This window comes from Chamaea fasciata, unplaced genomic scaffold, assembly GCF_029207755.1.
Source record: "Chamaea fasciata isolate MVZ Bird 193981 ecotype frontalis unplaced genomic scaffold, bChaFas1.0.hap1 SCAF_15, whole genome shotgun sequence".
In the NCBI taxonomy this organism is placed as follows: Eukaryota; Metazoa; Chordata; class Aves; order Passeriformes; family Sylviidae; genus Chamaea; species Chamaea fasciata.
In genome coordinates this window covers 2,102,495-2,130,118 of record NW_027094100.1, presented here as the reverse complement: position 1 = coordinate 2,130,118, position 27,624 = coordinate 2,102,495, and the positions used below count along the sequence as shown (strand labels likewise).

General features: G+C 42.1%; 1 protein-coding gene across 1 annotated transcript in view; it reads right to left on the bottom strand.

Annotated features, from left to right (window-relative positions):
* SLIT3 (slit guidance ligand 3) overlaps positions 1-27,624 on the bottom strand; it is a 474,694-nt gene that overhangs the window by 141,394 nt on the left and 305,676 nt on the right. Inside the window, exons 10-12 of the mRNA XM_066197152.1 lie at positions 27,170-27,311; positions 12,761-12,832; positions 7,440-7,511 (exon numbers count right to left, since the gene is read on the bottom strand). Of these exons, the coding sequence (XP_066053249.1) occupies positions 7,440-7,511; positions 12,761-12,832; positions 27,170-27,311 (286 nt within the window). The remainder of the gene's footprint in view (positions 1-7,439; positions 7,512-12,760; positions 12,833-27,169; positions 27,312-27,624) is intronic.

The following is a 27,624-nucleotide window of genomic DNA, read 5'->3' as shown; positions in this document are numbered from 1 at the left end:
ATAAACCAGCTCATGCCAAAACTCTGCTGCTTATGTGTCACTAAACTGGTTGAGTCCCTCACTTTTTAATGTGGAACAATAGGCTGGCAATGAATCAAAAGGCCACGTGAGGCTTGGATGTTGGCTGAAATCCTGGCTCACCCTGCCTTACAACGTTTGAACTGTTAGGCAGAGTTGAACACAGTGAAAAACAAACTCTTAACGCGACGGATCATTTCCAACGCCCCCTGGCCTTCCCAGAGCATCCCCACTTCACTTTACTCCTCATCACTCACTGGGAGCCCATCACCCCTGTGGGAGCCTTCCCAGGTCAGCTCATTTCTGAGCCTCAACAAAACAACACCATTTAATTACCAAAACCTAAACCGAAACCAAATTTTTCATTACTTTTGCGGTTTAGCAGGAACTGAAGAGCGACTCAAGAAACTAAGGGTCATCCAGCACTCTATTCTCTCTAAACAAACGTAACAATTTCTCTCTCTAGTACAGAGTCAGGAGGTATTTGTAATGTGCTGCTTCCATCAGTGTTTCTTGTGAGTAATGAATGCTTCTCAATTTTTCTGGTTTTTAACTTTAGCTTCAGAAAGACATACACAATTTCCTATTTCAACAAAATTTAATGCAATAAATGAAGATTTTTATACTCTATCCGAAGCTAGACGGAAGTGGTGGCTGATCTTGGAAAGGTTTAACAGCACCGCTAAGACAAAACATTTAAGTCCCTGGATTTCACTGGGCTCTAAACCAACATGTGAAAGGCTGACTTAGATATTTCCTTCTGAACAAAGATGTGTGCACCTGTACCAGAAAGCAAAACCAAAACCTCTGCAAATAAAATATTTGTGAAAGGTTAAAACATGAATGCCCACAGAATCCAGTATGCCTCCTCTTCACCTTTCAGTCTTTCTGAGAAACCTTTCTTTAGCAAGTGTGTCATCTGTACACCGAGTTTAGACTGCAAACTCTGGGATGTCAGAAAAATATCTTCCTTGTTTTTGTGAAGGAGCAGGATCAGCAATCCTGATCAATAATTCATAGTACAACAGCAAAGAAGAATTGAGAAGGTAAGATTTACAAAATGCCCATGGAAAGTAAAAACATCCACATTTCAGCCTAGGGGTTATTCTGGCTGTAGAGGTAAAACACTTAGGGCGGAAAGCAAAACCTTAAAGAAATATCAACACTCATGTCTTATGGTACTACTGAATGCAAATATCAAAATAAGACCCTCAAAGCAATTTTTAAAATTTTATTTTTGATTTGAGAGTCAGAAGGTCATAGTGCAGTGTGCTACTGAACTTTCAACCTGGGACGTGTTTATACATCTTCTTTATTATTTTGAGCAAAACAAAACAGATCAAAGTAGCTTATAAAATAAAACAAAGCTCCGATTTTTAGAAGCCATGAAAAGGAAAATAAGCATTTTCCAAACTAATTTGGCTTATGTGCATGTGGCACATTAGCATTCAAACAGATTAGCACCTAAACAAAAGTCAGTATGAGAGCTCAGGCACTTGTCTCTAATTCATATTCATGTTCAGCACTGCACAGAACCACACGAGCTCGTGCCATCTCTGCCTGCCCTGCCAGGGCTGCACAGAGGAGGGGACATCTGCACTGCTCTGCAGCTCCCCTCTGCAGCTCTCATTGCCCTTCACTGCAGGAAAAAGCCCAAAACCCAGCTTTGCTCACAGTTCTCTGTGTCAGCCAGGAGAGCACACACACCAAGGATCATGACTTGGGCCGGCTCCTGCTCTGATCCAGCAACTTCTGCCCCAGCCAGGCTGGGAGTCCCTGTGACCCTCCTCTCCAAAAACCCAAACCCCCCCCCCAAAACAAACAAAAAATCCGCCCCAAAACCAACCAAAAAGCCAACGAAACAACAAACATACAAACAAAAACAACAACCAAAAAAAAAAACTTGACAAAGCAGGAAACACGACCAATTCAATTCAAGAGCTCATTTTAAATCTCCAGTGCTTTTACCAGCAGTGGTAAATTTTAGGAGATTTGGCCTTTGGCATTACAAGTTCTAAAAATGGTGTTCACTTGCTTCCCTTACACGTGTTGCAAGACACGCAGGTGTCCTGGCTAATGTGCAAGCTTGGCACAGGAACACAACCCTTCTTCTATCCCAAAGCACTTGAAATTTTAGACCCAAAGCATTTTTTTTAAATTAAAAACACACTAACAAAGTTAACATGTTATAAAAATAAAATTAGCTCAGTAATTGCCGCCAATAGATAGTGAATCAGTGAATTAAAACATTTATTAGAACACCAGAAAAATTACTAAGATTTTTTTTTGTGGGGGCTCCTGGTTCTTCATTGGCTTCTCATCTTTAGGAAAGTAAGTCAGCCTCGGGTCTGACAAATACCACAGCACATCAAGCACAGACCCCAGGCAGCACTGCAAGCACTGGAAATCCCTGGGAGCAGCACCCTAAAGAGTCATTATGGATCTGCAACAAGAAGTTATAGAAATACAAAACAGACACAAATGAGCCATTGTGTTTCTTCAGCCTGATTCTGGCATCATGTTTGTATAGTCCCCTAAAGATGTATCTATCCCAAGACATTAAATTTCCAATTAAATAGATACTTAATTTCCAATTAAATAATTAATTGTTACTACTAAACTTCAAGTTTCACTGTTTAACCCAACTGTTATATCTGAAATAAAGATTAAACAGTGCAACTAGTCCCTGCATAGATTGATCTGCAATTCTGGGACACACCGAACACAAACAAAGCCCAGGAAGCACACGTAGCCACAAGTATGCTGGGTGAGACTATAATCAGTGATGGACCAAACCTTCAGCAGAAGGGTCTTAAAACATGAAATTTACACTGATTCTTCACAGTCTCCTTCCATTCTGACCTCCTGCACCATTTTAAAATGAGGGAATTTGCCCTGACTTTACCAATGTGTGGCCTTTCAGATGCACTGAAGTTTAACATGCCACCTTCGAAGGGTGTGAAACAAAAATTGCTGTGTTCTTTATTTTACGTCTCTGCTCCTCAGTTCCCTTACTAGCAAATGTAGTTGCAATTTAGCTGCTTCATTAAGTCAGATCACAGAATACAGAGATTTTTCCCTTGAAGGTGACACAGAGTTTTTTGAGGTATGAAAGCCTAGCACAGAATCCCTTACTTTCGACCATATGGTTTCCAGCTAAGTGTTCCTTTATTTTGGCTGGGCTGAAACATTCTTCCTGAAGTGTCAAATTGTGACTTTATGCAATGTCTTTTTCAGTCCTCAGAATGCTTTTAACTTTCCTTCAGACTGTGAAAACAATTCTTGCTAGGAAGAATTATATTTCCCAAGCTACGTACAATGGCACAGGCTCAACACGAATTCAGGTTTTCAGAAGAGGACAAATTGATAGGGATAAAAACAGCAATAAATTTGTAATATCTAAAAGAAACTTGGACATGTAATTTTTTTTCCCCTGCACTATTTCATATTTCTTCAGAACAAGCTAAGCTAAATAAATCACAGTAAAACTATCGAAAGCAATTCGTTAACTTAAAATAAGTTTGTCAGCTATTGCAATAGACAGTGTTTTATTGCAGATTTCAAATCACCATGAATGACACCCCATACATCATCACCCAGGAGATGATGGTCTAAATGGGACTGCTATGTCAAAACCTAAGCTGTCTCTTGTCTCTGTGCCCAGGCTGATCGAAGCTTTGAAAGTGTTCATTAGCTTAATTCTGTATATGAACAAAACCAAAGGATTTCTCCCTCTGCAATGGTCTAAAACTTATTCATGCAGTTTAACACTCTGGAGGCTTAGACTATTTTGTCACATCTCATAAAATGTCCCCAGACAGTCTTGATATGGCCATCCAAACCTACATTTGTGGGACCTTTACCGACCCCAAGAATTACATTTATCTTTGATACTATTAACAATAACTAAATGCTGATACAATTCTCTCACTGATACAAGACAGATTCTGAGTTGATTCAATGAGAAACTAATTTACTTTAGAAAGTGTGTGCAGCAAGCTTGAAACATGAAACTATTCCTGTTGTCCCCCCTGCTCTGGGCTGTGATTAACCACTGCAGCTCCTGCAGAGGCGCTGGAACACAAACACACCAGGTACTACACACAGAGTGTTTCTCAGACTTTTCCTTCAAATTCAGATAATACATTCATTTGCAACCAAACAATTTTGCCGCACTTCTCAAAGCAAGGGTACTATTTGCTCTGACACTTATATGAAGGAAGTATTGCATGGCAAGATTAATTCTTCCAGCACAAGAAGAAGAAAAGGAAAAGCCAGTAAACTCAAGGAAGAAGAAGAAGAAAAAAATAAAAGTTCTTAAAACATATTAATTCCAGTTCCTTATTCTGTAACAACCAGGAAAAAAAGAAGTTAGGTGTCCCCAAATGTTTCTGTAGAAATTTTGTGTTCCAAAGAGTAATATGAATAGGGAACAAAATCCCATTGAAAAATGGGCACAGAGAAAATAACTTATTTTTTCCTGCATCTGGGGAATGGAGAAGTCTTGAGTACCCTACAGGAACAAACTTGCTTTTCTTTTGCTAAATGCAGAGAAAACCCAAGGCAGAAATGGCTGCTTTCAAGTATAATCATTTTGCGTCCTGTTTGACTCCCATAGGTGAATTTCTTGTTAGAGAAAATATATGGATTTCCAATAAAAATGTATGACCTGTTAGCACATGGATCACTTAGCACTTTAAAAAGATTTAAGTTTTATACATTTTTAGAGGAAACAGCTTCTGCTACAAACATCCCCGTGCTTTGAAAACTGCAATGTACTATTTTTTTCTACCATCTCAACACAAGTACAACAGGCAGAGTACTCTGAGAAGCATTTCTGCCTGGAAACACCAAGCCAAGCTGACTTCAGGAGAAAGCAGAGTAGAACCCACTAAATATAGGCCTGCATTAGGCAGGCAGACTAACAACGTTGGCTGCCTTCCAGAGGAGCACTCTGGCTCTCCAGACCCATAGGGAGCACTGTGATTGCATGCAAGCAGGGAGCAGAGGGAGGAGCACAAGATGGGAATAAAAACAGACCAAAAAAAGCGCAAGGATATTAGGTTGTACAGCAGCACTTCACTTTTAATGGAAACCAAGTTGCTTACTCTCATTGGTGCATTAATACTTTCCCCTCCTTCCTTCTGGTCGGAACTCAGCTGGCTGAAAAGTCCAGCTGCTCTGCACAGAGATTTACCCTCGGTGATGCCTCATTAAAATGTATGCACCAATCACATCTGACTGAGGTGCAGGAACAGTGGGAGTCCTTCCCTGTATGCAGAGCAGTGCTTCAGGGCACACAGCTGAGTGAAGTCACTGGGGCCTTGGGCAGCAGAAGACTGAGCTGCTAAGAGAGAAAACACTGCTAAAGCCACTGTCTCACTTCATTTCTGCCTCCTTGCTCTCTCCCCTTTGGCAGTGCCATCGGGAGGGCTGGCATTTCCAAGGAGTCCACTTGTCTTCCTGTGCCTGACTCAGCGGGGCTGGTGGCTGTGGCAAAGTTCAGGCAAAAGAAGACGCTCTGCTTCTGTGGGGTAGAAACATGGGGAAGCTTTCTTCAGAGAAACGCAGATTCTGCTGACCAGCATATCATCTTGCTCCATAAAGATTTCTAGGGTTCAGAAACTGAAAGAACTACAGCGAGGAACCTGCCAGGGCTGGGTGACGGGTCATGAAAGATGAGGAAACTAACCATGGCTCGTCAACTATGGGGAAAACATCTGTAAGAGCTACCCGCAATGAACAGCAGGGGCAAAACCTTTCAAAAGAAAGTAAAAACACAGCACACAACTGACCCTAGAGGAGGAGGCTGATAATTTCAAGACTGGAGTTGACACTGTCCTAGAAACAAGGCTGCCAAGGAGAGGAGAAACTGTGTTACAGCTTTGTCGGTCTGTGGTGGATGGAAACTGAGGCAAACGTGGAACAAAGGGAAGACTTGGAGGCAGTTCCCTTTCTACAGCCTTTGCTGTGCTGCAGCTCATCTCCTTGCCATAACCTACTGGCAATAACTTAAGCACTGTTTTACCCACTTGGACAGAAACACATTCAAACATCATTCACTTAAAATATCGCCTTGGATGACTGGGCAGAGAATGCACACTCATGTCACTTGCTTCTGTCCGCAAGTCAAAACGCTACAAACCCCTGCCCAGTTTACATTCTCATTTCCTCTCTGTCCACTCGGATGTGTTTTGTCCCACACTCCTGAGGCCACCTGGGGGTAACTGTGCTAAAGCTGAGTAAGTTCTGCCTTGGGAAGTCAAGCCCAGTGGGAGTGTCCTGCCTGTCCAGCTCACTCCTAGCCAGGAGGTTTGCCAGGACCAGGCAGCTGCAGCACTGCAGCATCAGCAGTAGTTCCATGCTCAGCCAGAACTGTAGCGTTCAGTAAATGTCATTCTCTTGCTGAATTGTTTCCAGACAGCAGTGAGGGATTTGACCATTTCCACAGCATGTTGAATAACACCGCCTGAACTATTCAACAAACACCAGCAACACTTAATATATATTTTTGGCATTCTCCCAGCTGGATTCAGGGCACAAGAAAGGGCCAATCCTTCTGCATTCTGGCTCAGAGGTTTACTGCAACATGTAAGTTTAGTACTTAATAACTTTCTGATCTTCTTCTGGTCAAAAAATCAATCAGTTTCTCAGAATAGTCCGGTATTGAGAAAATAAAACTATGGCAGCTTGTAGAAACAAACTACAGTTTTTTAAAAACCAAGCTGGGTTACATGAATATTAATGAGAGGATTGTTTCCAAACGGTTTAAACACAGGTAAATATCATTCCAGTTGTGCTTCCCTCTTCTCTTAACATGGGGCTTTCTACCACTCTCTCCTAGTTTATCCTCAGTGTGCAGCTTCTGACCTTGTATTGCTCTTTACACCCATTAAGAGCTCGACTGTTTTAATAGTGCTGTGGGTACCTAGCCTGAAATACAGCTGCATGTAAATTCAACTTAGCGCTACATCAGTTTTCTGTGTTCTGTAAAGAGAAACAAATGGCTGTCAAGAGATCTACCCTCCTTTTATCTTCTCTATGAAATCATATCTGAGTCCCCTTCCAGCTTAACAAAGCAGTAATTACAGCTAAGGTGTATAAACATGAGGTTTTGGTGTGCCATGAGGAGCAGGGGTGCACGGAGCAGCCTGCAGGTGCGCGTGTACAGGAGATTGATGAATGCACTGCTTTGAGGAAGTGCAGAAGTCAGCAGCCTTATGAGAGACTTGTAGACAGCCCTCCTTCCTAAACTTCATTTTTCATTTACAAAATTTTTCATTTACAAAAGATCAGATGCTTCACACAAGCTGGCAGTTGCACACAGAAACATATGTTCCCCCAGACAGCACATTATCATTTTTATTCCTCTTACATGCAAGCTCTCCCCAAATGCCCATTCAGTTCCATTTTCTACTTACAATGAAATGAGAGATTTCAAGCCTTTGAACGCATCAGGTGCAATGTCAGTTATTTGATTCTTGCTGATGTCTCTGCGAAAAGAAAGAAGGATTTTAAAAAAAAGTGTTAGTAAACAGGGATCTAATGACAATATTTTAACTGTAGCTTATTGGAAGAACACACTTGATTTAAAAACAGAAGTAAATGTTCAATTAATCACAGAGAAATGATGAACTATGTAATGACAGAGATAGGCAAATTCCAGGAAGGATCAGAAAACATCAGTCAGTATGACAGGCCACAGCCTCAATAATAAGCCTCAACCTTCTTAATAAGGTCTTTGATTTCATCAATGTTAAACAAAAAAAAAAAAAGGTTTTAAGGAAGAACAACAGTGACGTTGATAAACCATCCCAAAGCCATCCACACTGGAGATGGCACTGTGACCCTGCTGGGTGGCCCTGGAGCATGAGGAGCAGCCCATGACAAAGCTTAAAGGCGGTCTGAACATTTAAAGGCAGGCTTGGAAGGCCAACTTTATAACAACAGAGAGGATCATGCAGAGCGCCCACCCAGCCCCTGATCCCAAGGCAGGGAGCTCAGCACTGCTCCACTGAGCTCTGGGCTTTAAGGGCCTAGAAAAAACAAGCAGCACAAAATCCACTCAGCCTTGACCTGGTGAAGTTCAGGCACTGGAGGAAGCCTTCAAGCATCTGAACGGGAACTGTGGAGCTCTGAAGCCAGAGCGCTGTGGGGACCCCCAGTGCACTGCAGACCCTGACAGGGAGCCCAGCAGGATTCCACCCCTTTGGCTGCGGCGTGAGTGGGATTCAGTACTGCCTGCTGTATCTTCAAAATAAAGTGTGCTCCTGGTTTGGAAAATACTCTTCCATTTGAATCATGACCAGCCAAGAGGACAAAGATAAATACAGACTGTGCCACAGTAACTTTATACGAGGAGCCCAGTTTACTACACTTGGCAGGTGCTCAGAGCTGGGTGCCTCGCTGTGACTGTCACTGTCATCCAGACTTGCTGTCCATCAGTTCAACCAGGTGCTGAGCTGGGACACAACCTCCATTCAGCCACCTCACTGCACTCCCGGACAGCTGACACAAGCTTGTATCAGTGGCATCAAATCTCTTCACTGATAGCTGAAGCAATACAGTATTTCATGTCCACCTTCACTGATATTTCCAATGGGGCACATGCTATGGATCCAAGTAAACTAAATAAAACATCACTTGAATGATCACTTACTAATCAGAAAATAAGGAGGTTTTCCATTCTCTACATCTTTTGGGCTACAAATCATGTTGGTTAAAATTCTAATGAGGTCCTCAAACTCTTTTCAAATCTAGCCATGTAAAGTGGGATTTTTTTTTTTCTGTTTGGTTTTTTGGTAAGTTTTCTAAGGCTTGGTTCTTTATTAAAGCTCATAAAGACTTGCTCTGCAATCTGCTGATGTTTTCTGTTACAACATCCTGCCTAGCAGCACAGGTTTAATGGAAAGTTTTGGCTTTGCAGCTCAATTGACAGCAGCCAAACTCGTCACCGTGAAAGTAGGAACATTTATTTTTTTTTTTATACAGGCTTTTTGTGAAACTTGTTTAGACTGACTATTGCTTTCTATCTAGTAAGCAGAAGTACTAAGTGGATCAGTCCTATCTATTTACTCAGGGATGTATTAAAATCTGACAAAATCGTGGGAAAAGGCGAGTTCGCTGAACAACAAGAAGCCTCTGAAAAGGGGCATCTAGTTTGGAGAGAAGTATTTCACTGTTTTAGTGATTTGCTACTCAACATTTGCATCCTTCCTCTCTCCCCATGTCGGGACACTAATGAGTGTGTAACTAATGGTGCCTGAACGTGCAGAAATGCCACGCTGGGCGACGGCACTCTCTCACTTCATGCAGATGCACTACAATCAGCATTAGCAGATAATTAGACACATTATTTCCTTTCCATTAGAGGCCAAGTTCCACTGCTTTCGGATAAGGAGGTTCCATCTCCTTCTGACTTGACTGAGAGAAAAGGATTCAATTTTGTCCTGGTATTTTTGTTCCCTTTGTCTGGCCTGCTTTGGTGAGATTGCCCTATTATGTCTTTCATTTACACTGAGACAGAGAGAGGCTTTTCTAAGCTGCACAGCTAAGACAATTTAGGTGACATAAGGCTCATTTTCTTAGTTCAGGGTATCTCAGAATCACTCAGGGGAAGTGTGCCTTTTCAACTGGAAATGTAATAAAATTATCAGGGATCCGCTCAAGCAGGGATGACATCAGTCACCTCATCCTCCCTCCCTGCACCTCTGACAGCACGGCAGAAATCTCTGAAAAGGTTGTTGCACACACCTTGGAGGGTGGCAGTGCTCAGTCACCAGCTGGGGACGTAATTTGGTTTTGACTTTGCACCAGGGGAGCAAGGATACTCCTGCAAGTTGCTGAGTAACATATGACTGTATGGCTTAAATGTCTCCACTGTAAAAGGTTTTGAAACAAAACAGATTTATTTTTAGATGCAGCCAATTGCAAAACTATTAATAGCTTTGGTTGAATACTCTCTTTGTTGACCAACATTATTAAAAACAGATTACTTGATTATCTCCAACATATAAAATGGACTGTTCTCATTTGACAAGAGTATTCAGCAAAATCCTTGTCATATATGGTTTAGTTTGTAGAAGCTGCTTAAAAATGTCACAACTCCGCAAAGCTACTGGGAAGCCTGTGAAATCTCAATGTTTTTTCTGCTAAAATGTGACAACATGAAATGCCACTACAAGCATCAGAGCTAGAGAGATGCAACCACATCGTTCAAAGTTATCCCATGTACTTGGCTCTCATCTCACTCTTGCTCTACAAGCTTGTTAGTTAAAAGCCTCAGAAGAGCAGAGACAGGAGATGTGGGCAATTATGATTAATTCCAAGACAAAACAGGTTTCAGCTCCTTTACTACACCTGATCACCGAAATAACTCTCCCATCCTGAAAGTTACTGAAGACATTCCAAACAGCAAACTGCAGCTATGTGCAAGTATAACACTTGAATTAATATACATTTTTTGCTATCATCTTGACCTAATAATATCAAGACATAGCAAGATTATGTTGGACAAGTGGATCTAATTTAATAATTAATCTCAGCTATCTAATTAGTCAAGGAAAGGAAACTTCATTATCTTGCAGGAAATACTCAGTAAAGAAGCAAAATGCAGAGAGTGCAGAGTTGCAAATGAGGACTATTATCACTAACATTCTTGCATATTTATTCACCAGATGGAGAAAAATACAATACAATTTACAGGGTTATGCTAATACTATCCTCTGAAAATATAAAATATTATTATAGTAATTAATAGTAATAATAACAACAATTATATGAATGTTCTTCATTTGTACCCCCAGTAGGGCATCCATTAATTAAATTGATAGTCTTACTGCTATGGCACTGCTCATTGAAATCAAAGTGACAGAAATGAAGAAAGGCTAACAAAACTTCAGTGACATTGAACTCATCCTTCCTCTAAAGGAAAAGGATGGATGATTCTTTTTTTTTTCAGGATGTAATTTTTTTTTTACCAAAGAGTATTTTTGTGTTAACAGGACTGGGAATCTTGTGAAGATGGTGTCAATAATCTCTTTAAATGCTGAAAAAAAAATGTCCTCAACAGAACTATGTATAACAGAACTGTTGCTCAATCCAGAGCTTCACAGTCCTGCAGGAACTAAACTTTAACAAGGAGACAGGTGGAAAAACAAATGGCAAAACATCAGGTTCGTTATGGGACACTCTGCAGCCCAATACCTGCCCCAAGTTCTCCCACAAGATCCTGTCACGTTAACTAAGCTTTGGCACAGATCATCTGGCACAATAACTTATTATTTCATTATGAGTGCAGATCTCAATGAATATGCCAATTATACCCCAAAAAGCTGTTAGCACCACTTGCTAATGGAATTCTGCTGCGAAATTCTAACATTAATCATTTCACATAGCAAGTACTACATTGGACAGGGCAGCTGTTGACATTAAAGAGTATTTTTTGGTCAACTCCCATAAAACTAGAGCTCACCAATCATGAAAAGACATGTAAAAAAAGTGAAAAGACAGTAAAACATTGCAAAAATCTAAAATTAGTCATACCTTAGAAAGAACTACGGAGTGATTTTAATAATAAAAAAGTTACAATTTAGGCCACTGAAAAGGGATCCATCATTATTCACTGAAATTACCATCTTACTATCCTATACAGTACTTCTTTAAAAATACATACAGCTATATTGAAAGTAAGACAGAAGAATAAAGACCATCTAAGACTGATGATTCTACCTGTTAAATATTAAGATCCATTTTTACAGCTCTTCAGCTCTAGGAATTTGCTAAGTTGGGGCTGGAAAACACAGCAATTTTGCCCTTAAATCAATGGTATGGTGCAAGCTCAGTTCAGTTTCCCAAAGCCTCTGACAATCCAGTGTCTTCTGTGAAATAAACTGACAGTGTCTTAATCCCAGTATTGTTCACATCAGAGAAGAACTGCAAAGGCATTTTTTCAGCGGCATTAGCGCTGATCTACAAAGCCTGGACGGCTTCTGGAAGTTACTGCTCCAGTGGCAACATCATTATCTCCATACTGTGGAGAAGCAGGGGTTACTTGCTCTGCCATTATTTGTGTCATCATGGAACTGTCACATCATCTCTCACACATCAGTCAAGAATGAAAGAAAAACCTGACTGGTGGGAATGCCCCGTGTTATCTGCATGACAGCACTGCTACACATCAGGATTATCATTTTCTTTTAATCCAAAGAGAAAACACAAGAAGCAATAAAAGGAAGAATTATCTGGGTATCTACTGGTGATTAAGCGACAGAGAAAACAAGCTCCAGCAGGTTTCTTTGTTTTCCTGTAAACAGTCAAACCATTTCAACGTCACGACATCAAAAGCACTACAAAGAACTCCTCAGCGCTCGGCAAGAACGCGACTCCTGCTCCAGCTGGGGTCAGCCACCCTGACGTGCTGCAAACAGGCACAGAGCGGAGGAGAAGGGAAACGGAACTTCCAGCCTTTTCCGAGGAAGCAGATTTGAAGTTTGAACAGACTAACAACTAATTAAATCACACCGTTTATAATAGGAAGTGAAATTAAGCACTATTAAGGATTTCATGCACTGTCAGGCATCCTGAACCAAATTCCATTGTTGCTTACACTCCGAAGAGATGATTTGTGCAATCCCCAGCGATTTCAACACAGAATTGCCAATATGTTTCTAAAATGAAGATACTGAACTTGAAGCTAGAAGATTCATGACTGCTCTTGCATGCTGGTCTTATTAAAACTTACATTCTCTTAAGCTTCTTGTACTGGGTGAAAGCTCCAGGGGGAATGATTTTGATGAGGTTTTGTTCCAAACGTCTGAAAACAAACAAAGCAATATATATGTTAACTACACAACCATAGGACAGGAATCACGTTAAATATGACAGCACATTTTATAGAAATATAAAGCAATTTTACAGGGTTTTATGCAAAACATGTTTTTATTTTGAAGTCCACTAAATAGAGAAAATACTGAGAAAACGACTTAGAAAAATAAAATAATCTCTTTGATTGCTAAATTGCTCTAGAAAAAATGTCACAAGCGAAAGAAATGGCACGTTTAATTTAATTAATTCCCTCATGGAATTAATAAAGAATAACAGGCATATTTTAAAGTTAAGGTAGAAAAATCAGAAAATTCAGATGCTTTCCTTGACTAGCTGTTGTAAATAGAGTGTAGCTGTTGAAACTGACAGCTAGGCTAGGCTGTGACAGCTTAGTAAACAGATTATTAACACAATTCAGGAACAACAACCTGTGGGAACATGCTAGAAACATGCAGTGAATTCACTGCAAGATGAATTCAGATTTTTAAGAGGGTGGGGAGCATTTTATATTAAAAGGGTAAAAAAAAGAGAACTGCATCCTCCTACTCCAACTACCAAACACTTAAGTTTTTCTAAAATACAGTCCAGACTACATGAGAAGTCTGCTGTTTTTATTTCTAAGATTTGGCTTGAAAGAAGTATTCTTTATGAAGTACCATAAAAGCATGTATCGCTAACATAAAACGTAAGCAGCTTTAAGGCACAACATACAGCAACCACTGAAATTAATTTCTGTTCCTTCCCAGCAGTACTTTCAAGTACTTGTCAGCAAGTCCCTGAATTCCTGCTAAAAGGAATGGGTTCTCCTCGGATGAACTTTAAATATTCATCTCCATTGGAAATGGAAAAGTGGATCCTCAAACAACAAATTCCACTGACCATGGTAGCTAAACTTCTACTGAGTTGGGACTGGGACTAAAGTGTGGTTTTACCTTGCTCTTACTTATTATTGAAATGTTGTGTATTTTTTGTCCTAAAGATCAACAGTTTAAATAGGAAAAAAAAAAATTCTGTCGATTGGTTGAAAATGGTTTAGACTTGAAGCGCAAAAACATATTGGAACAATGGAATGAGGCACTCCAGTCATCTCAAGTTGCAGCAGCAATGCAGAGGGGAGGAAAAAAAAAGGTTTAGAACCAGGACTGACAATAAAGTGAAATGGAAGAAGGGAGAAGTAAATCAAGGTTTGCAAAGTACTAGGGAAGGGTAGAGAGAAAATGTGTAAGGTCTCTACCCCTCTGGTGATCTGTGCTTTCATAAGCAAAAGAAAAAAATCCCCTTGAAAAGAAGGTAATTTGCCAGCTCATTTATACTCTAAGAAGCTCTTTAAGTACAAATATTTTGATATTTGCACAGTCAGCTTGTACAGCCAATGTGCTCACCCTCTTTTATATCTGTAGCCGTCTATGTTTTAAAGGTTGTGATCAGAGTTAATTCTATTCCTTGTTTTGTGATCTGAATTAGTGTCTGAGATTTCCCTCCCAGTTGGTCTAAATATAAAACGCCTCATTTCTGGCAAGTCCACAGTGAAATGCAAATTGCTGCGAGCTCCAGCACGCCACTATTGTTGGGTGTTTGTCACCAGAATAAGCAGCACACACTCTTCCCATAAAGGGTTTTGTCAGCCTGCCAGTCGGGTGTTTAACTCCTCCCAAGTGTTTCTGTGCAGGCACTTCTAGGAACAAAAGAGGGTCATGCCTGCCCAATTTCCCGGCCCCGGGGATGGAAACTGGGGGTTCACCCATCCTGCACACCAGGGTAGCATGCAGTCCTTACAGGCAAACCCAAATACAGGGATGAGGGGAAACGTGTAGCTTTTTACAAGCAAAATTCCAAGGCAATTTTAGTGACTCAAAGGCGGAATTACACACAGAGTTTTCTGCCCGCATTGGGTGAAAAAACATCCAAAATTGGAATAGCCACAGATCCCAAGTGATAAAAAGTAAAATAATTAAAAAAGGAAATTTCCAGAAAAAGCAGAGCGGAAGACAGAAACAGGAGTTATTGGAGACTTGCATGCTGAAGGTACCTAGTGAACTCTTCACCCTTTCCTACAAAACCTGGAGCAGATGGCCTGTACAGAAATAGATGGACAAGGCTCTTGTCATCTGCTGCCATATATCCACCACAGCACCTGACATTTTTTTGATTCTATAAAGCCCTTTGCAAATGAAGGACGCAAGAATGCTCCTAAGACGTCCTGCTCAGCGCACTCCACCTTGCAGATGGTACCAGAGGAGCACCACGGGCCCTCACTGGGGTGTGTTGGCAGGTGGGCTCCAACCTGGGCATTAAACAGAGCACTAAGTCCAGGGCTGCATTAAAATAAATCAAATTAAATTTAAATTAAAGCCTGTGCTTTAACACAGTGAAGTACTAATCTGACTTCTATGTACTTTTTACGTAAATGCATGCTATAGAATGGCAGACATGACCTGAAAAAAGATGCAGTTTCATAAGTAAAATAACAGAAAACACCTTGTTTGTATTAATACTTCACTCTTTCACCTCATTTAGCTCATACATGTCATATTGGGAGCAGGGGATGATTAAAGATCTCAAGAAATTCTAGGTTCTGCCAGAAGGGATGCTGGCAATTTCGGGCGATGAAGGCCTCAACCGAAACCATATTATGGGAAACTGCTAGAGATGCCATCTTTGAAACCAAGTTGAAAGTGGTATTCTTACCTAATGTTGTCCCTTTTCCCTTCAAAAAGTGCCCAAGTGTAAATTTTACAGCCACATTTTATTTCAGAGAACATTACCTAGGTTACCTGGAACATGCCCTTTGGAAAGCTGTGGTTTTTATGGTCTATCCCTGTACTATGGAGTGCTGTCATAGACTATAAAACCATCTGTGCTCGTGCAAAGCAACATCTGAGAGTTCGTTTTTTGGGGGCTATTTCCAGAATATACTCTAAAATAATTTTACAGCACATTTCAGAAACCTGTACACATCACACAGTCCCACAAAGCTCAATTTTGATAATTTAAACTACCACGCCCCCTCCCATTACAGGTTTCTTACAACTCCATACATTTTTTCTCGATTCTCCTGTGGTATTTCATACTCAGATCTATTTAAGAGACTCGCCAAGAGGAATTCCCAACACGGATAAAGTGAACTGGCCCGGCTCAAAGTCCCAGTGGTTTTTGTTCCCCCTTTGTTCCCCCTGCGGCCGTGCCTGTCGCCCGCTGCCAGCTGAGTGCTGAGGTGAACTGAAGCACATCTCCCCCCTCCCGACACACAGCAACGCTCTGTCTGCCTCTCCCAGCTTTATTTTACAGCCTTTGACAACAACATCAAAGGACAGGAACAATTTCCTTTCTCTTCTCTAATATATCATCAGAGATTGGAAAGCGTGAGGGCGCACTGGATTCGGATCCATTTTTTCTTGTAATAACACGATGCCAGACAGGATAAAGTCCTCCTTCTTCCCACTTTTTTTAAAATGACTTTGCAGCAATGAGAGCAAAAAGTAAACACATCAGAGAAAAAAAAAAATACAGAACAAAACAAACACGGGGAAACCATGCAGTTAAAGATGAAAAACTATCCCAGGGTAAAGAATAAGCACTCAGATTCCCATGCTAATCCATCTCAAAGTTCACTGAGGTGCAAATCTTTTCATCACCTCCTCCCGTGGCGCCTGTGCCGCTCACGCCCAGGATGGCAAAACACAAAGGATAAAAAACTCTGCCTAACAGGGACTTAGCAGAGCCAGCTCGCACCCAGGAGTGATGAAGCCATTCGTCTTGAAGAGTGATTCCCCCTGCAGAGTTGGGGAGACAGACGTATTAATTTGGGCCTTAACTATCTCCCTTTCATTGAGGGAAAGAAGGAATTTGTTATTTGGGTCTCTAATGGAGCAGTTTGCTAGCAATTTTCCCATTTCAAACACTGTCTCAGCTGCTAATGCGCAATGTTTTGTCAAGCTTACCTACCCATAACATAGACAAATCACTACCTTGGAGAAAAAGAGAGGGAGTGAAGCATCAGTACTGATAATTCTCAGCTGTCAGATGAATAGAGCCTACAAATGAGACAGCCACACTCTATTAACAGCGCCAGGAGCTCCTGCCTGAGCCGTGTCACAAAGGGCCCTGTGCATGGGGCAGGCACCGACTCCCCTGCTGGGACACAGAGAGGGAGGGGAGGGATGAGCCAGGCTGGTCCCTGGGACACAGAGAGTGAGGGGAGGGATGAGCCAGGCTGGTCCCTGGGACACAGAGAGTGAGGGGAGGGATGAGCCAGGCTGGTCCCTGGGTCAGGGCTCTGCTGGGGTGGCATTGCCCGGGCTGCCAGGAACCAAAGAGCCACAAGCCAAAGCCACCTCCAAGAGAGGGAAAGCATGGGTACAGCTTTGTGAGAGCAGCACAAACCTGTGGTACGCTCGCCTGGCAGGACACACACAGCCTGTGTGAAGGGTGGGGGGAAGGGAAAAAACCTTGTTTTCCTCCTGCCCTGTAAGCAGGGAGTTGCAGGGAACTGTTTGGGGAAAGAAGGAGCATTCACATCCACCACGGTGACAAAACCCAGGATTGGGGAGAACTGTTTGGATTAGGAAGGAGGAAATTTCTAGGGAACACAACAACCAATCCAGGGACTGAAACAACTGGATTATAAAAACCTCCTTGGAGCATTATTTCACATTTATCTCATAAATCGGGCTCTCATATCTTATTATGCATTTTGGTCTCTGATGAAGAGAACTCCACAGGTGTATTTTCAGTATTGAAGGTGAATGAATCATACTAAATAAATCACCATCATACATGGTCTTCTCACTACAGATACGAGCTGGATCTGATCCCTGCCCTGACGCCTTTCTTGCCCCTTCATCTGAAACGCAAGCTTTATTCCCAGTGTGCACAGCAGGTGTGGGTAGCTGCACTGAGGTATTTACCCAAAGACAGCCCTGGAGAGGAGGGAGGAATCCTGCCCTGCAGTCACCCAGCCAGCACCTGTGGCTCATCCAGCAGCAAAACATGAAACGGCCACAGTGCAAGGCCAAAACCTGCAGTCCTGCTGCTTCAGAAAGTGCTCATGGACTTCTATCCCAGGGAACAGCTATTTGTGTCTCTCAGTCCCCTGGTAGAAAACAAAGTGCCTTGGGATGGCAGGACATGGAGGATTTTAGGATGTCTGTGTTTATTGCTTGCTTTATTTGTTAAAGCCTTCAGCCTCCACACCAGCCAGGCTCTACCACCACAATAAAACCCCTGAACACACAGGGTCCTCCAAGACTTTTATACTGCTGCCTTTCATCACAGCACCTGAATGACTTCCAAATAAAATTAACAATATGCATTATAAATGCTTCTTATGGAGTCTGCCTTAGGAAATGGAGAGCTGAGAGCCAGTGAACCCCCCACCTGCATTAATACAAGGTGACAACTGGAGTTTCCCTTCAAATTCCCTTTGGTGTTGATTTTCAAGGTCTAGCTGTTGAGCTCTAGACAGGGCTGCTTCCCAACAACTCACCCGAGGGCAGAGCTTCAAGAGACAAAATCCTATCAACAGTGAAGTGACTTGTCAACATAAATCTACCTAGGAAGCTACACAGACAATTCTGCTCACCAAAAGACATCTTTCAGAATGAAAACAGATGTTTTGATATGTTCCCTGACACCATGGTGTTACTCTAAAAGCGGTGCTGGTGACATTGGATCTGCTGACACACTGCAGTGAATTCAGTTTCAGCTGTGCAGCGGAGCAGTTGCTCAGGTATCAGCTGGTAACCACTGAATTTGTGATGGCAGCCACATTAGGATTCCATCCCCTCTGTTGTAGCATGTTAATTTGGCATTAATATGGCACAGACAAACAGGAAGCACCAGAGAAATCCGCAGACTGGTATTTCACAAAACATCTTTTGACAAAACACCAACGTCCCTCTAACCACATTAACACCAGAATGAAGCATTGTTCTGCCAAACCTCAAAGTTTCTCCATGAGCCACTGTGATACTCCACATTTGTGGTGGGAATTTTTGGCCCATCACCTTTCATTGTAATGTCCCTGCCAGTCTCATTTTCCCTTCTTTATCCCTGGATGAGGGTGCAGGCTGCCCCTGAGCTCCCTCCCACTGCAATCCCACCACTGCAGGGACTGCTGCTGGCTTTGCCCAGATCTAACAGCAGTCTCCAGGTGAGCTCCCCTGAGCCATCACCTGTGAGGATGTTCAAGGTGAATCAGAAGCTGTTTTGGGGGCAGAACACAAAATAATGCCTCCCTGCTCTGATTCTAGACTAGACAGGTAATTTCCCATCTCAGCTGACTTTATTGGGTCATGTGGACTCGGGACCAGGGTTTGCAGGAAGAATTTTACCTTCCTGCAGGCCTGTGGCTGCGAACACAAATGCAGGAAACAGAGTCTAAGTTGGAGAGATTTGGCAATTTCCAGGTCCCTGCTGGTAATTCCATCCGTCATTCAACCAGCACGTGAGTTCATGAGTGTTGGTGTTCCTGAGATGTTGTGGTGAACAGCAGAGACATGGATCCCACACCCTGACACCCAGGATTCCAGCTCAGAGCCAGGGATTTTGGTTCAGAAGGCTCCAAAGAGACCATCCCACAGGGTGCTGCACAGAGTTCTGTGTTCACTTCCACAGCACAGCACCTGCCTCTGAGCCTCACTCAAACTTACACCTCTGCTGGGCACTTTTCACTCTTAGTCTTTTGGATATTTTTTCAGGTTGGTTTTTGTCATTGGTGGTGGTTTTTTTTGTTTGTTTGTTTTGTTTTGTTTTGTTTCTTTGTTTGTTGTTGTTGTGGGTTTTCTTTTCCTGAAGGGAGGCAGAGATTTTCTGTAGTACCTCTGTGACAGCAATCATTCGCCAATGGTTGAATCTGATAAACAGAAACCTGGAGGAATAGTTTTTAACAGGCCAGATCCAGAATATTTGCTTCACTGAGAAGCTCTGTGAGGTCCCAGAAAGACCAACCCCTAAACACATCATGTTGCTATTTAATTATTGCTGGAAGGAGGTCGGTCCTGACCACCCTCTCTTGGCTTCCAATTATTTCAAGAAACTTCCAGCCCAGATCACTTCCCACATTTTCTCACAATGCTGGAACTAGCTCAGGGATCTGAGGATTTCAAGCTGATTTGCATTTTATTTTCAAGTTGTAACACAAAACTATTCTTTTAGACTTAGCGAAAATGGAAGTAAGTGGACAGAAACAAAAAAGTTATTTTTTCATCTCAAATCTAATTTACTGTTAAGAGCTCTGTACATTCTGTAACATCTGTTTTTGCTGCCCTTTTACAACACTGACAAGGAAAAGGCAGAACACCAGAAATTAGCAGGAAAATTAAGTAGCTTCCTGGTAGCTGAAATTCTGCCACCTGTAATATTTTCTCAACAGATTCTGTCATTTGACAACAGACATTCCTCCAATCCTTTCTTACTTTCACAGTCTTTTTAGGGAAAATAAACAGAACATGTGTTAGCCGAAAGACAATTAGTATTTCATCCAGTAAAAAATCTGATTAGTATATTTTATGTCGAAGTTGTGGTTTTATGCTCTCTATTTTATTTTCAGTAATTGCTTTTCCTCTTCATAATCAGCTTTAAGAACCTACATGCTCATTATATATTGCAATCTCTTTATTTTACTTGGCAACATAGGAGCTTTGCAGTGAAATTTGTATTAGATAATAGATATATGGCCTTTTGGTTACACCATTCGTTTTTATTAGTAATTATTATTTATATTTATACTGGACTGAAGTGATGTCTCTGGGAAAAAGAGACTACACACACACACAAACCCCAAAAAACCTAAACCCAAACTAAAAAACGCATCAATCTCAAACCTACAAACCTTTTATGTTTACTCCTACACAGCTTGCCTGAGTAAATTAACCTGCACGTAACTTTTTTTTCTAAAATAAATCTCCCAATTATAAAAAGCAGTAAAGAAGGTGAAAGTTGATTTGGCCAAAATGAAAATCACCATGCGTATGAAATCTAGCTTTATCAAAACAAACCCATCTTCCTGTGCCTGCAGCTGACATTAGTTACATGACTTCAGAAATAAAAGTAAAGATGTAAGAAATAAATCTGCCTTGATCTTGCAGCAGAAACTCCCTGCTGTTGCTGCTTGTCTCTGAAACTGTGAAATGCAGCTTTCTGTTTTCCTTAATTTGTCTCAGCACAGAAGAAATCTCTATTCTTATAATTTTCCATATATTTGTATTTTCTCCACTGACGATCAATCTAAATTATTTCTTATTTCTTTATCATTTTTGTGTTTTGAACTCAACAAAAAAATTTTCTACATGTTTCTGGCCCGACAAAATAAACTTCTGTGGAATGCAGGACACAGTTTGCCGGGTGAGATCCAGAAAATCGTAGTCAAGTTAGACATGAGAAGCTGTCCAGAGCCAATTTACAGCAGTGAATGAAAATCATATTACATGATTCAACTACAGGAGCCAACCTGATTCCCCAGCCAGAGAATTTGCCACCAGAGGCAATTATGGAGCATTTACTGCAGTGTTCAAAAATACTGCGCTGGCTTCAGCTGCAGTATTTACTGGAAGCCTGGGAAAATTATTGTAATTTTCTTTCAGGAGGAAGAACAATGTTAAATGAAAAATTGTCATTCTTTTATTTATGAAGTTTACAGTTTCTACACACTTACATTCTGGATAACAGAAAAACCTCTTACCTTTATGAAACTGAGAACTTCAAAGCCAATTGTTAATAAACATGAAAATGCTGTCGTGTAGTTAATGTATAATTTATATAACAAAAAATTATTCTTGTTATACTGAATAGTCACTGGTGCTCAATCTTTCTGTAATAGCTTTTCTGACTTTATTTTAATTGGAGGAAAATACATTTTGGGTATATCAGTAACTTAAATGCCTAGAAATTGTTCATCACTTTCTTCACATCACTAAAGCTTACTAAAGCTCCACAGCTGAAGTCCTAGCTGGCCTGAAATACACATTCCTGCAGGTACTGAATCACAGAGAAGGCAATTTCTTCCTGAGACAATTCCTGAAACAGCAAGCAGAAACTTGTCTGCCTACAGGTCTGAACACTGCCCAGCACAGTGGTACCCTCATGACATTAGATTTGTCAGGAAATCATTCATTAAAGGTAGAACAAGTAGAACATTACATTACAGAGTGGTCATCTTGCAGAAAATTACATTTGTGTTCATTTTGCCAGAACCAGGAGAAAGCCAACATTGCATTTTTCCTGCGCTCAAACTCTAGAATTTTTCCTGAGAGCAGAAATTCTGCACCAAAATCATGAACCACTCATACCTACAGAAACATCAGCCACCAATTCAGCTATCAAAAGTGAAAATGCTCAACTAAAACCGTGTAGAACAAGTGACTTAAACCAGCCTTGGGCCAAGCCTAGATGTTGATGGAAGAGCTGCCACCCCAGTTTGCTCCACTCAGTTGTCAGAGGAAGCTGTGGTTATTATCTCACAGACATGGGTGCCTAAACTGCACTCTTCCTTCAGGGACTGGCAGCCTCTTTACAGTCTGGAGCAATTGCATTTAAACAAATGGGCCTCATTTTTGATTCAGGTACATCCTACCCAGCCTTACTCTTAGCTCATTCAATTCTATTCCTCCCAATATCACCAGACACAGAGCACGGTGCAGGTTAAGTAACAGTGGTGAAGCAAGCTTGATGTGAACAGATCTCAGATGTCTTTCAAGATGTAAGGATATACTTTACATCCTGGAGTTTGATTTATACGTCTGCAGATGATTGAGACTTGGCTTTTCAAAGTAATTAGCACTGCACAGCACAAAGTGTTCAAAGCACAGTGCCTGTTGACTTCTGCTGCAGCTGTGAGTCCTCAACAATTCTCAACATCTCAGCTGAGTCAGCCAGAACCCCAGATTACATCACCAGTGACCACCCAGGAAAAGGCTGTGCAAGTCACTTGCCCAGAATCAATTAATAAAATCACTGGCAAGAAGAGACACAGCCCAGTTCTCTGAACAGCATTCATGAGATTATCTTCCCCACAGTCCCCATTTTACAATTTTCCTGTTTCTGCAACAAGTGAACAGACCCTACCCATATACACAGGCTCCCCCCCTACACATCCTGTATCCCTAGACAACAAGACATGATTCCAAGCTTTCAACAGCAGCATGAGACTGTGCTGTTGTTGAAGTGAATGCCACCACAAATACACACAAAAGCTTTGAATGACAACTGCAGCTACCAGCATTAACATTTTCTAATTTCTTTCTTTTACTTTAAAAAAATAACGTGTAATTCAGTGGCCTTGAGCCCAAAAGCTGAAATTACCAATTCCATCACTAGGAAACTCAAGTGCACCAGAAGTATGTGTCCCAGACCCCTGCAGGGCTCTCTAACTGGGATAGCAGCAGTGCAAACAGGAGCTCTCTGTGCAGTTTAACAGTGAATCTGTGCCTGGATAGTCCCTAATGCACAGGGACAGACACACAGATTATTGCTGGGTTTCCCAAATTCAGGGTGAGGAGGCAGGAAGGCGCCCCAAGGTAAATGTGCTTCCTGATGGGAAGAGATTGCTTGGCTCTACCTTCCCCTGTGTCCCTCTGTCCTGCCCAGCCCCAGTGTCCCAGCCCTCCTGCCACATCCCCACAGTCCACCCACACAGCTGGTGTGCAATGCCACCAACCTCAGGCCTTACCACTAAATATTCCTCACTTTCTCAGACTCACAGCACTTGGCTCACCCTGTCTCAATCTTCTTTGTTCCCAGTTCTCCTCATGTGTTTGGTTGTTTCCTCATTTGAGTTCGCCCTCCTTTTCCCATCAGCTCCTCTACTGGGCTCAGCTTGTTTCCATTCTCTCAAGCATCTGTCCCAACCACAATCTAGTCTCTAGCTTTAGCAAATAATTAATTCCTTATTTTAAGCAATCTGAAGATGCTTCAGAGAAGCAGCACCCAGTGCCAGTGGTTGCTGTTCCAGCATCTGCCTGTCCAGGTGTTACCAGGCACAAGCGCCCTCCGACAGCAGGAGGGGGGCTGTGTCCTGCTTTTGGGGGGCTGTGCCCCCAGGAAGGTCTTGGACCAACTGGTTTCAAACACAAAGGCACAAGTGGTAGTCCCTGCACTACTGTTTTAAGGTGTACAAAATTCTCAAGACAAGAGCTGCCCAGAATTCACATCCTAAAATACAGCCTTGCTTGCAGTGACAAATAAAAAATGGGTGCATCAGTCTGAGGCAGGCAAACAGCATGAAACCTTCGTTCCAAGGAAGGGGCAGAGGAAGAGTTTTGTGAGGTGGGAAAAGATTAACAGGGAGTTACTGATACCTCTCCCTGACTGGGAGGCATCAAACAAATGTAACAGGCAGCAAATACTGTTTGAATCACTACAGCCAGGGCTGGCAGTGCCCTTACCCCCAGTGCCCACACCTGCATGTGCAGGAAACCCGTCCTTGGGCTGGTTTGTGCCAGGGCATCACTGATGACTCCGAAAGGATCTATCCAGCCCATGTCCTGAGCCAAGAGCAGCCCAAACCACGTGCTGAGTGAAAGCTGCTACGGGTGTTTGTCACAACAGCCTCCCAGGCTCCCACAGCTGGTTACAGGTCTCTGCTATCCCCTGGCTTTGCCGGCTCTGTGGGCTGGGCTGTCATTCAGTCTGAGAGGCGCTGCCTGCAAGGCTGTGATCAAGTCTGAGCAGAAAAACATTCTCTGGAGACTTTGTCTGCTCTCAGTCTGTTGATCATCCCTCCTTCCCCACACCTCTCCAGCCTCACACCCATCCTGCACTCACACCACGGTCCGTGTTTACCCTGCATGCATTTTCTCTCACCCTTTCTAAATAACTGTAACCTCTCCTTTTATTGTAGATGCTGACCCAGTGTAGTGGAAGGGCTATTTCGTTCATGTACCAGCAGACCACCACACCACATGCATTTCAATATTTCTTTTCAGTAAATGCCTCCAGGTGCGTAATGACTTTTGTTTTCACCCAAGTAGTCATGCAAAACTTTTCTGTGCTTATTCTCACGTGCTTCTCTATGACACAAACTGTCCATTTCTCCTCTGAAAAGCAAAACAGAACCACTTTGTAAGCAGACAATCTTCTGTAACACTCAGCACACAGCCTGTATTCCTCAGCTTCAATTTCTCATAGCTCACTTTTCCTCAGTCAATTTGGCTGCTGCTGTCAGCTCCCAACTGAACAAGAAGCTTTATAACATACCAAATTGCATTCTCTACATTCTTGCTACCTATTTTATGAAATTATGAAAAAGCAAGTCTGGGATACAGATTTCTAGCTTTCCTAAATTGCTTGCTTAATAGCAAACATTCTTGTAATGAAGTCCTTCACCTCGAGGAGTAATAGAGTAACACAACAGATTTCTAAGTCATATGTGGCAGAGGGAAAATTAGCATCATATGATGCTTATGTCCCATGACAAGTGAGTTTCCTGGTTTGTGATGGGTTTTTATCAACAAAAACAGTTTTTAGGACTTGTTGGCAGCTTTGTCAGAGAAGGTTCTGTCTCCTCATGCTAATGAAGAAAGGTAGGAAAGTTGAATGAAAGATCTTTAATTAATACTGAAACAGAGTGAAATGCAGGTCACCTTTAATAACTGTGTTAGAGCAACAGCTGTGTGTTTCATTTTCGTAGAACAGTTTCTAAGTCAAGGGTTCTTACCAGAGCAATTTGGCTTACAAGAAAATACTGACTTAGGGGGAAATACAAGAACTAGTTGAATTCAGCGTCCCTTGGGGTTCTTATGCCCACAGCATTAGAAGGACATGGATCTGCTGGAGCAAGTCCAGAGGAGGCCACACAGTCAGTGAGAGGGCTGGAGCCCCTCTGCTACTGAGAAAGGCTGAGAGAGCTGGGGATGGTCATCCTGGAGAAGAAAAGGCTCTGGGAAAACCTCAAACCCCCTTCCAGTGCCTAAAGGGGCTCCAGGAGAGCTGGAGTGGGATTTTTGAAAAGGGCCTGGAGTGACAGGACAAGGGGAAATGGCTTAAAACTGCCAGAGATCAGTGTTAGATGGGATATTGGGAAGAAATCCCTCCCCGTGAAGGTGGAGAGTCCCTGGCACAGGTTGTCCAGAGAAGCTGTGGCTGCCTCATTCCTGAAAGTGTCCAAGGCCAGCTTGGATGGAATTTGGAGCAACTTGGGATAGTGGAAGATGTCCCTGCCCACGGTAGACGGTCTTTAGGATTGCTTCCAACCCAGAACATTCCATGATCTTATGAATTTATGCTTTATCATGATGAATTTTGCTGTGTTCCAGTATTTCTACAGCAACAAGAAGCTGGATGAGTCCAGTGACCATACATATATTTGAATTTATACTGTGTAGACTAGAAAAGCTGGCTGGATGTCAGAAAACTCTGTATGACAAGAACCTAAATAGGAAAAGAATTGATCTGCATTCCCTGTGGACTAACCACAAGCAAAATGGTTTAATTTAACAGTATTTCAGGACCAGAGCAGTATGAAGTCACGGACACAGAAATAGATGGTTCCAATTCCTAAAGGTAGTAAAGGCAAACAGGTCTGTAAAAACCAGCATCTGATTCCACAACACAAGTCACAAAACTGTTAAAGAACTAGAAATAACAATGTGGAAGACAGGATATAGAAGGTAAAATCAGCAGGGACAATGTGCTCTGATGTTCTAATTCATTATAAATGCATCCTGCCAAGACACGAAGACGTCCCTCCATCTCACTGACTAGAAATAAGAAAGGACTGTGTATTTTCATTTACTGACTACAGAACTGCAATTTCGGGTTTGTGAAATGTAAACACAATCTGAACTAAGGCCCCAAGAACTTTATCCTTCTTTCAGGTACGACAGTACCAAACTATCTTAATTCACATTTAAAAATGGCCTGAGCCTTAGATCAAAAGAACAAATCAAAGAGGACAACTATGATACTGTTTTACAACAACACAGGCTTCGAGATTCAGAAGGCTGAAAATGACTCCTTTATTTTTGGGATGTGTCTCCCTTTTATACTATTTTACACAGACAAATTTGACTGGTGAAACAAAGGCAAACCCCTTCAATCACATTGGTCAGACCTGAGGGACATCAAGAAGTCGTCCCTCCTAGGAAAAGGAATGAATAACATGGGTACAGTTACAAACATATTTGACCTGTTTACAGAAAATTCCCTGGGGAAAGAACTTCAGAAAACCAAAACACCTCAGGCATGGAACCAGGGCTACACAACTACAACATACCCGACAACTTCTTCAAACAGTTTTTAAAACACGTGCTTTTCTCCCACACGGCAGGCCGTAAAATGGAATAAAAGTGGAGAGACATGGAAAAGATCTGCGCATTAGACTGGCACTTACATTTCCCAGATGTCCTCTGGGAGGTTGGCTGGGATCTCTGTCAAGCCCCTTCCCCGACAGTCCACGACGTTGTTGCTGCAGGTGCAGGCGGAGGGGCAGGTGATGGAACTGGCGCTGCACGACGGGGGCTCGGACTGCGAACCTGGGACACAAGGGAAACATTAAACGGCTTTAAAAAATGATTGTGTGAGATTTGAACAACAAAATACTTCAGGCTCTGAGTTTTGCAGATCTTCTTACCGCACAAGGTAATAATTTATTTGCAAGTGAATATAATATTCTACAAACCAACCGCAGAGAAGACATGTAAAAGGTTGCTGTGTTCTTATTCCTCCTCGGTCTCCACTCTATCAATCTCTTTCCCTCATGAACGCTTCATGCTCACCCACATCAATTCACTCAAAGATTTTCAAATTAAGCTTTAGGAACAAGTAGTATTTCCAAAAGTTATCTTT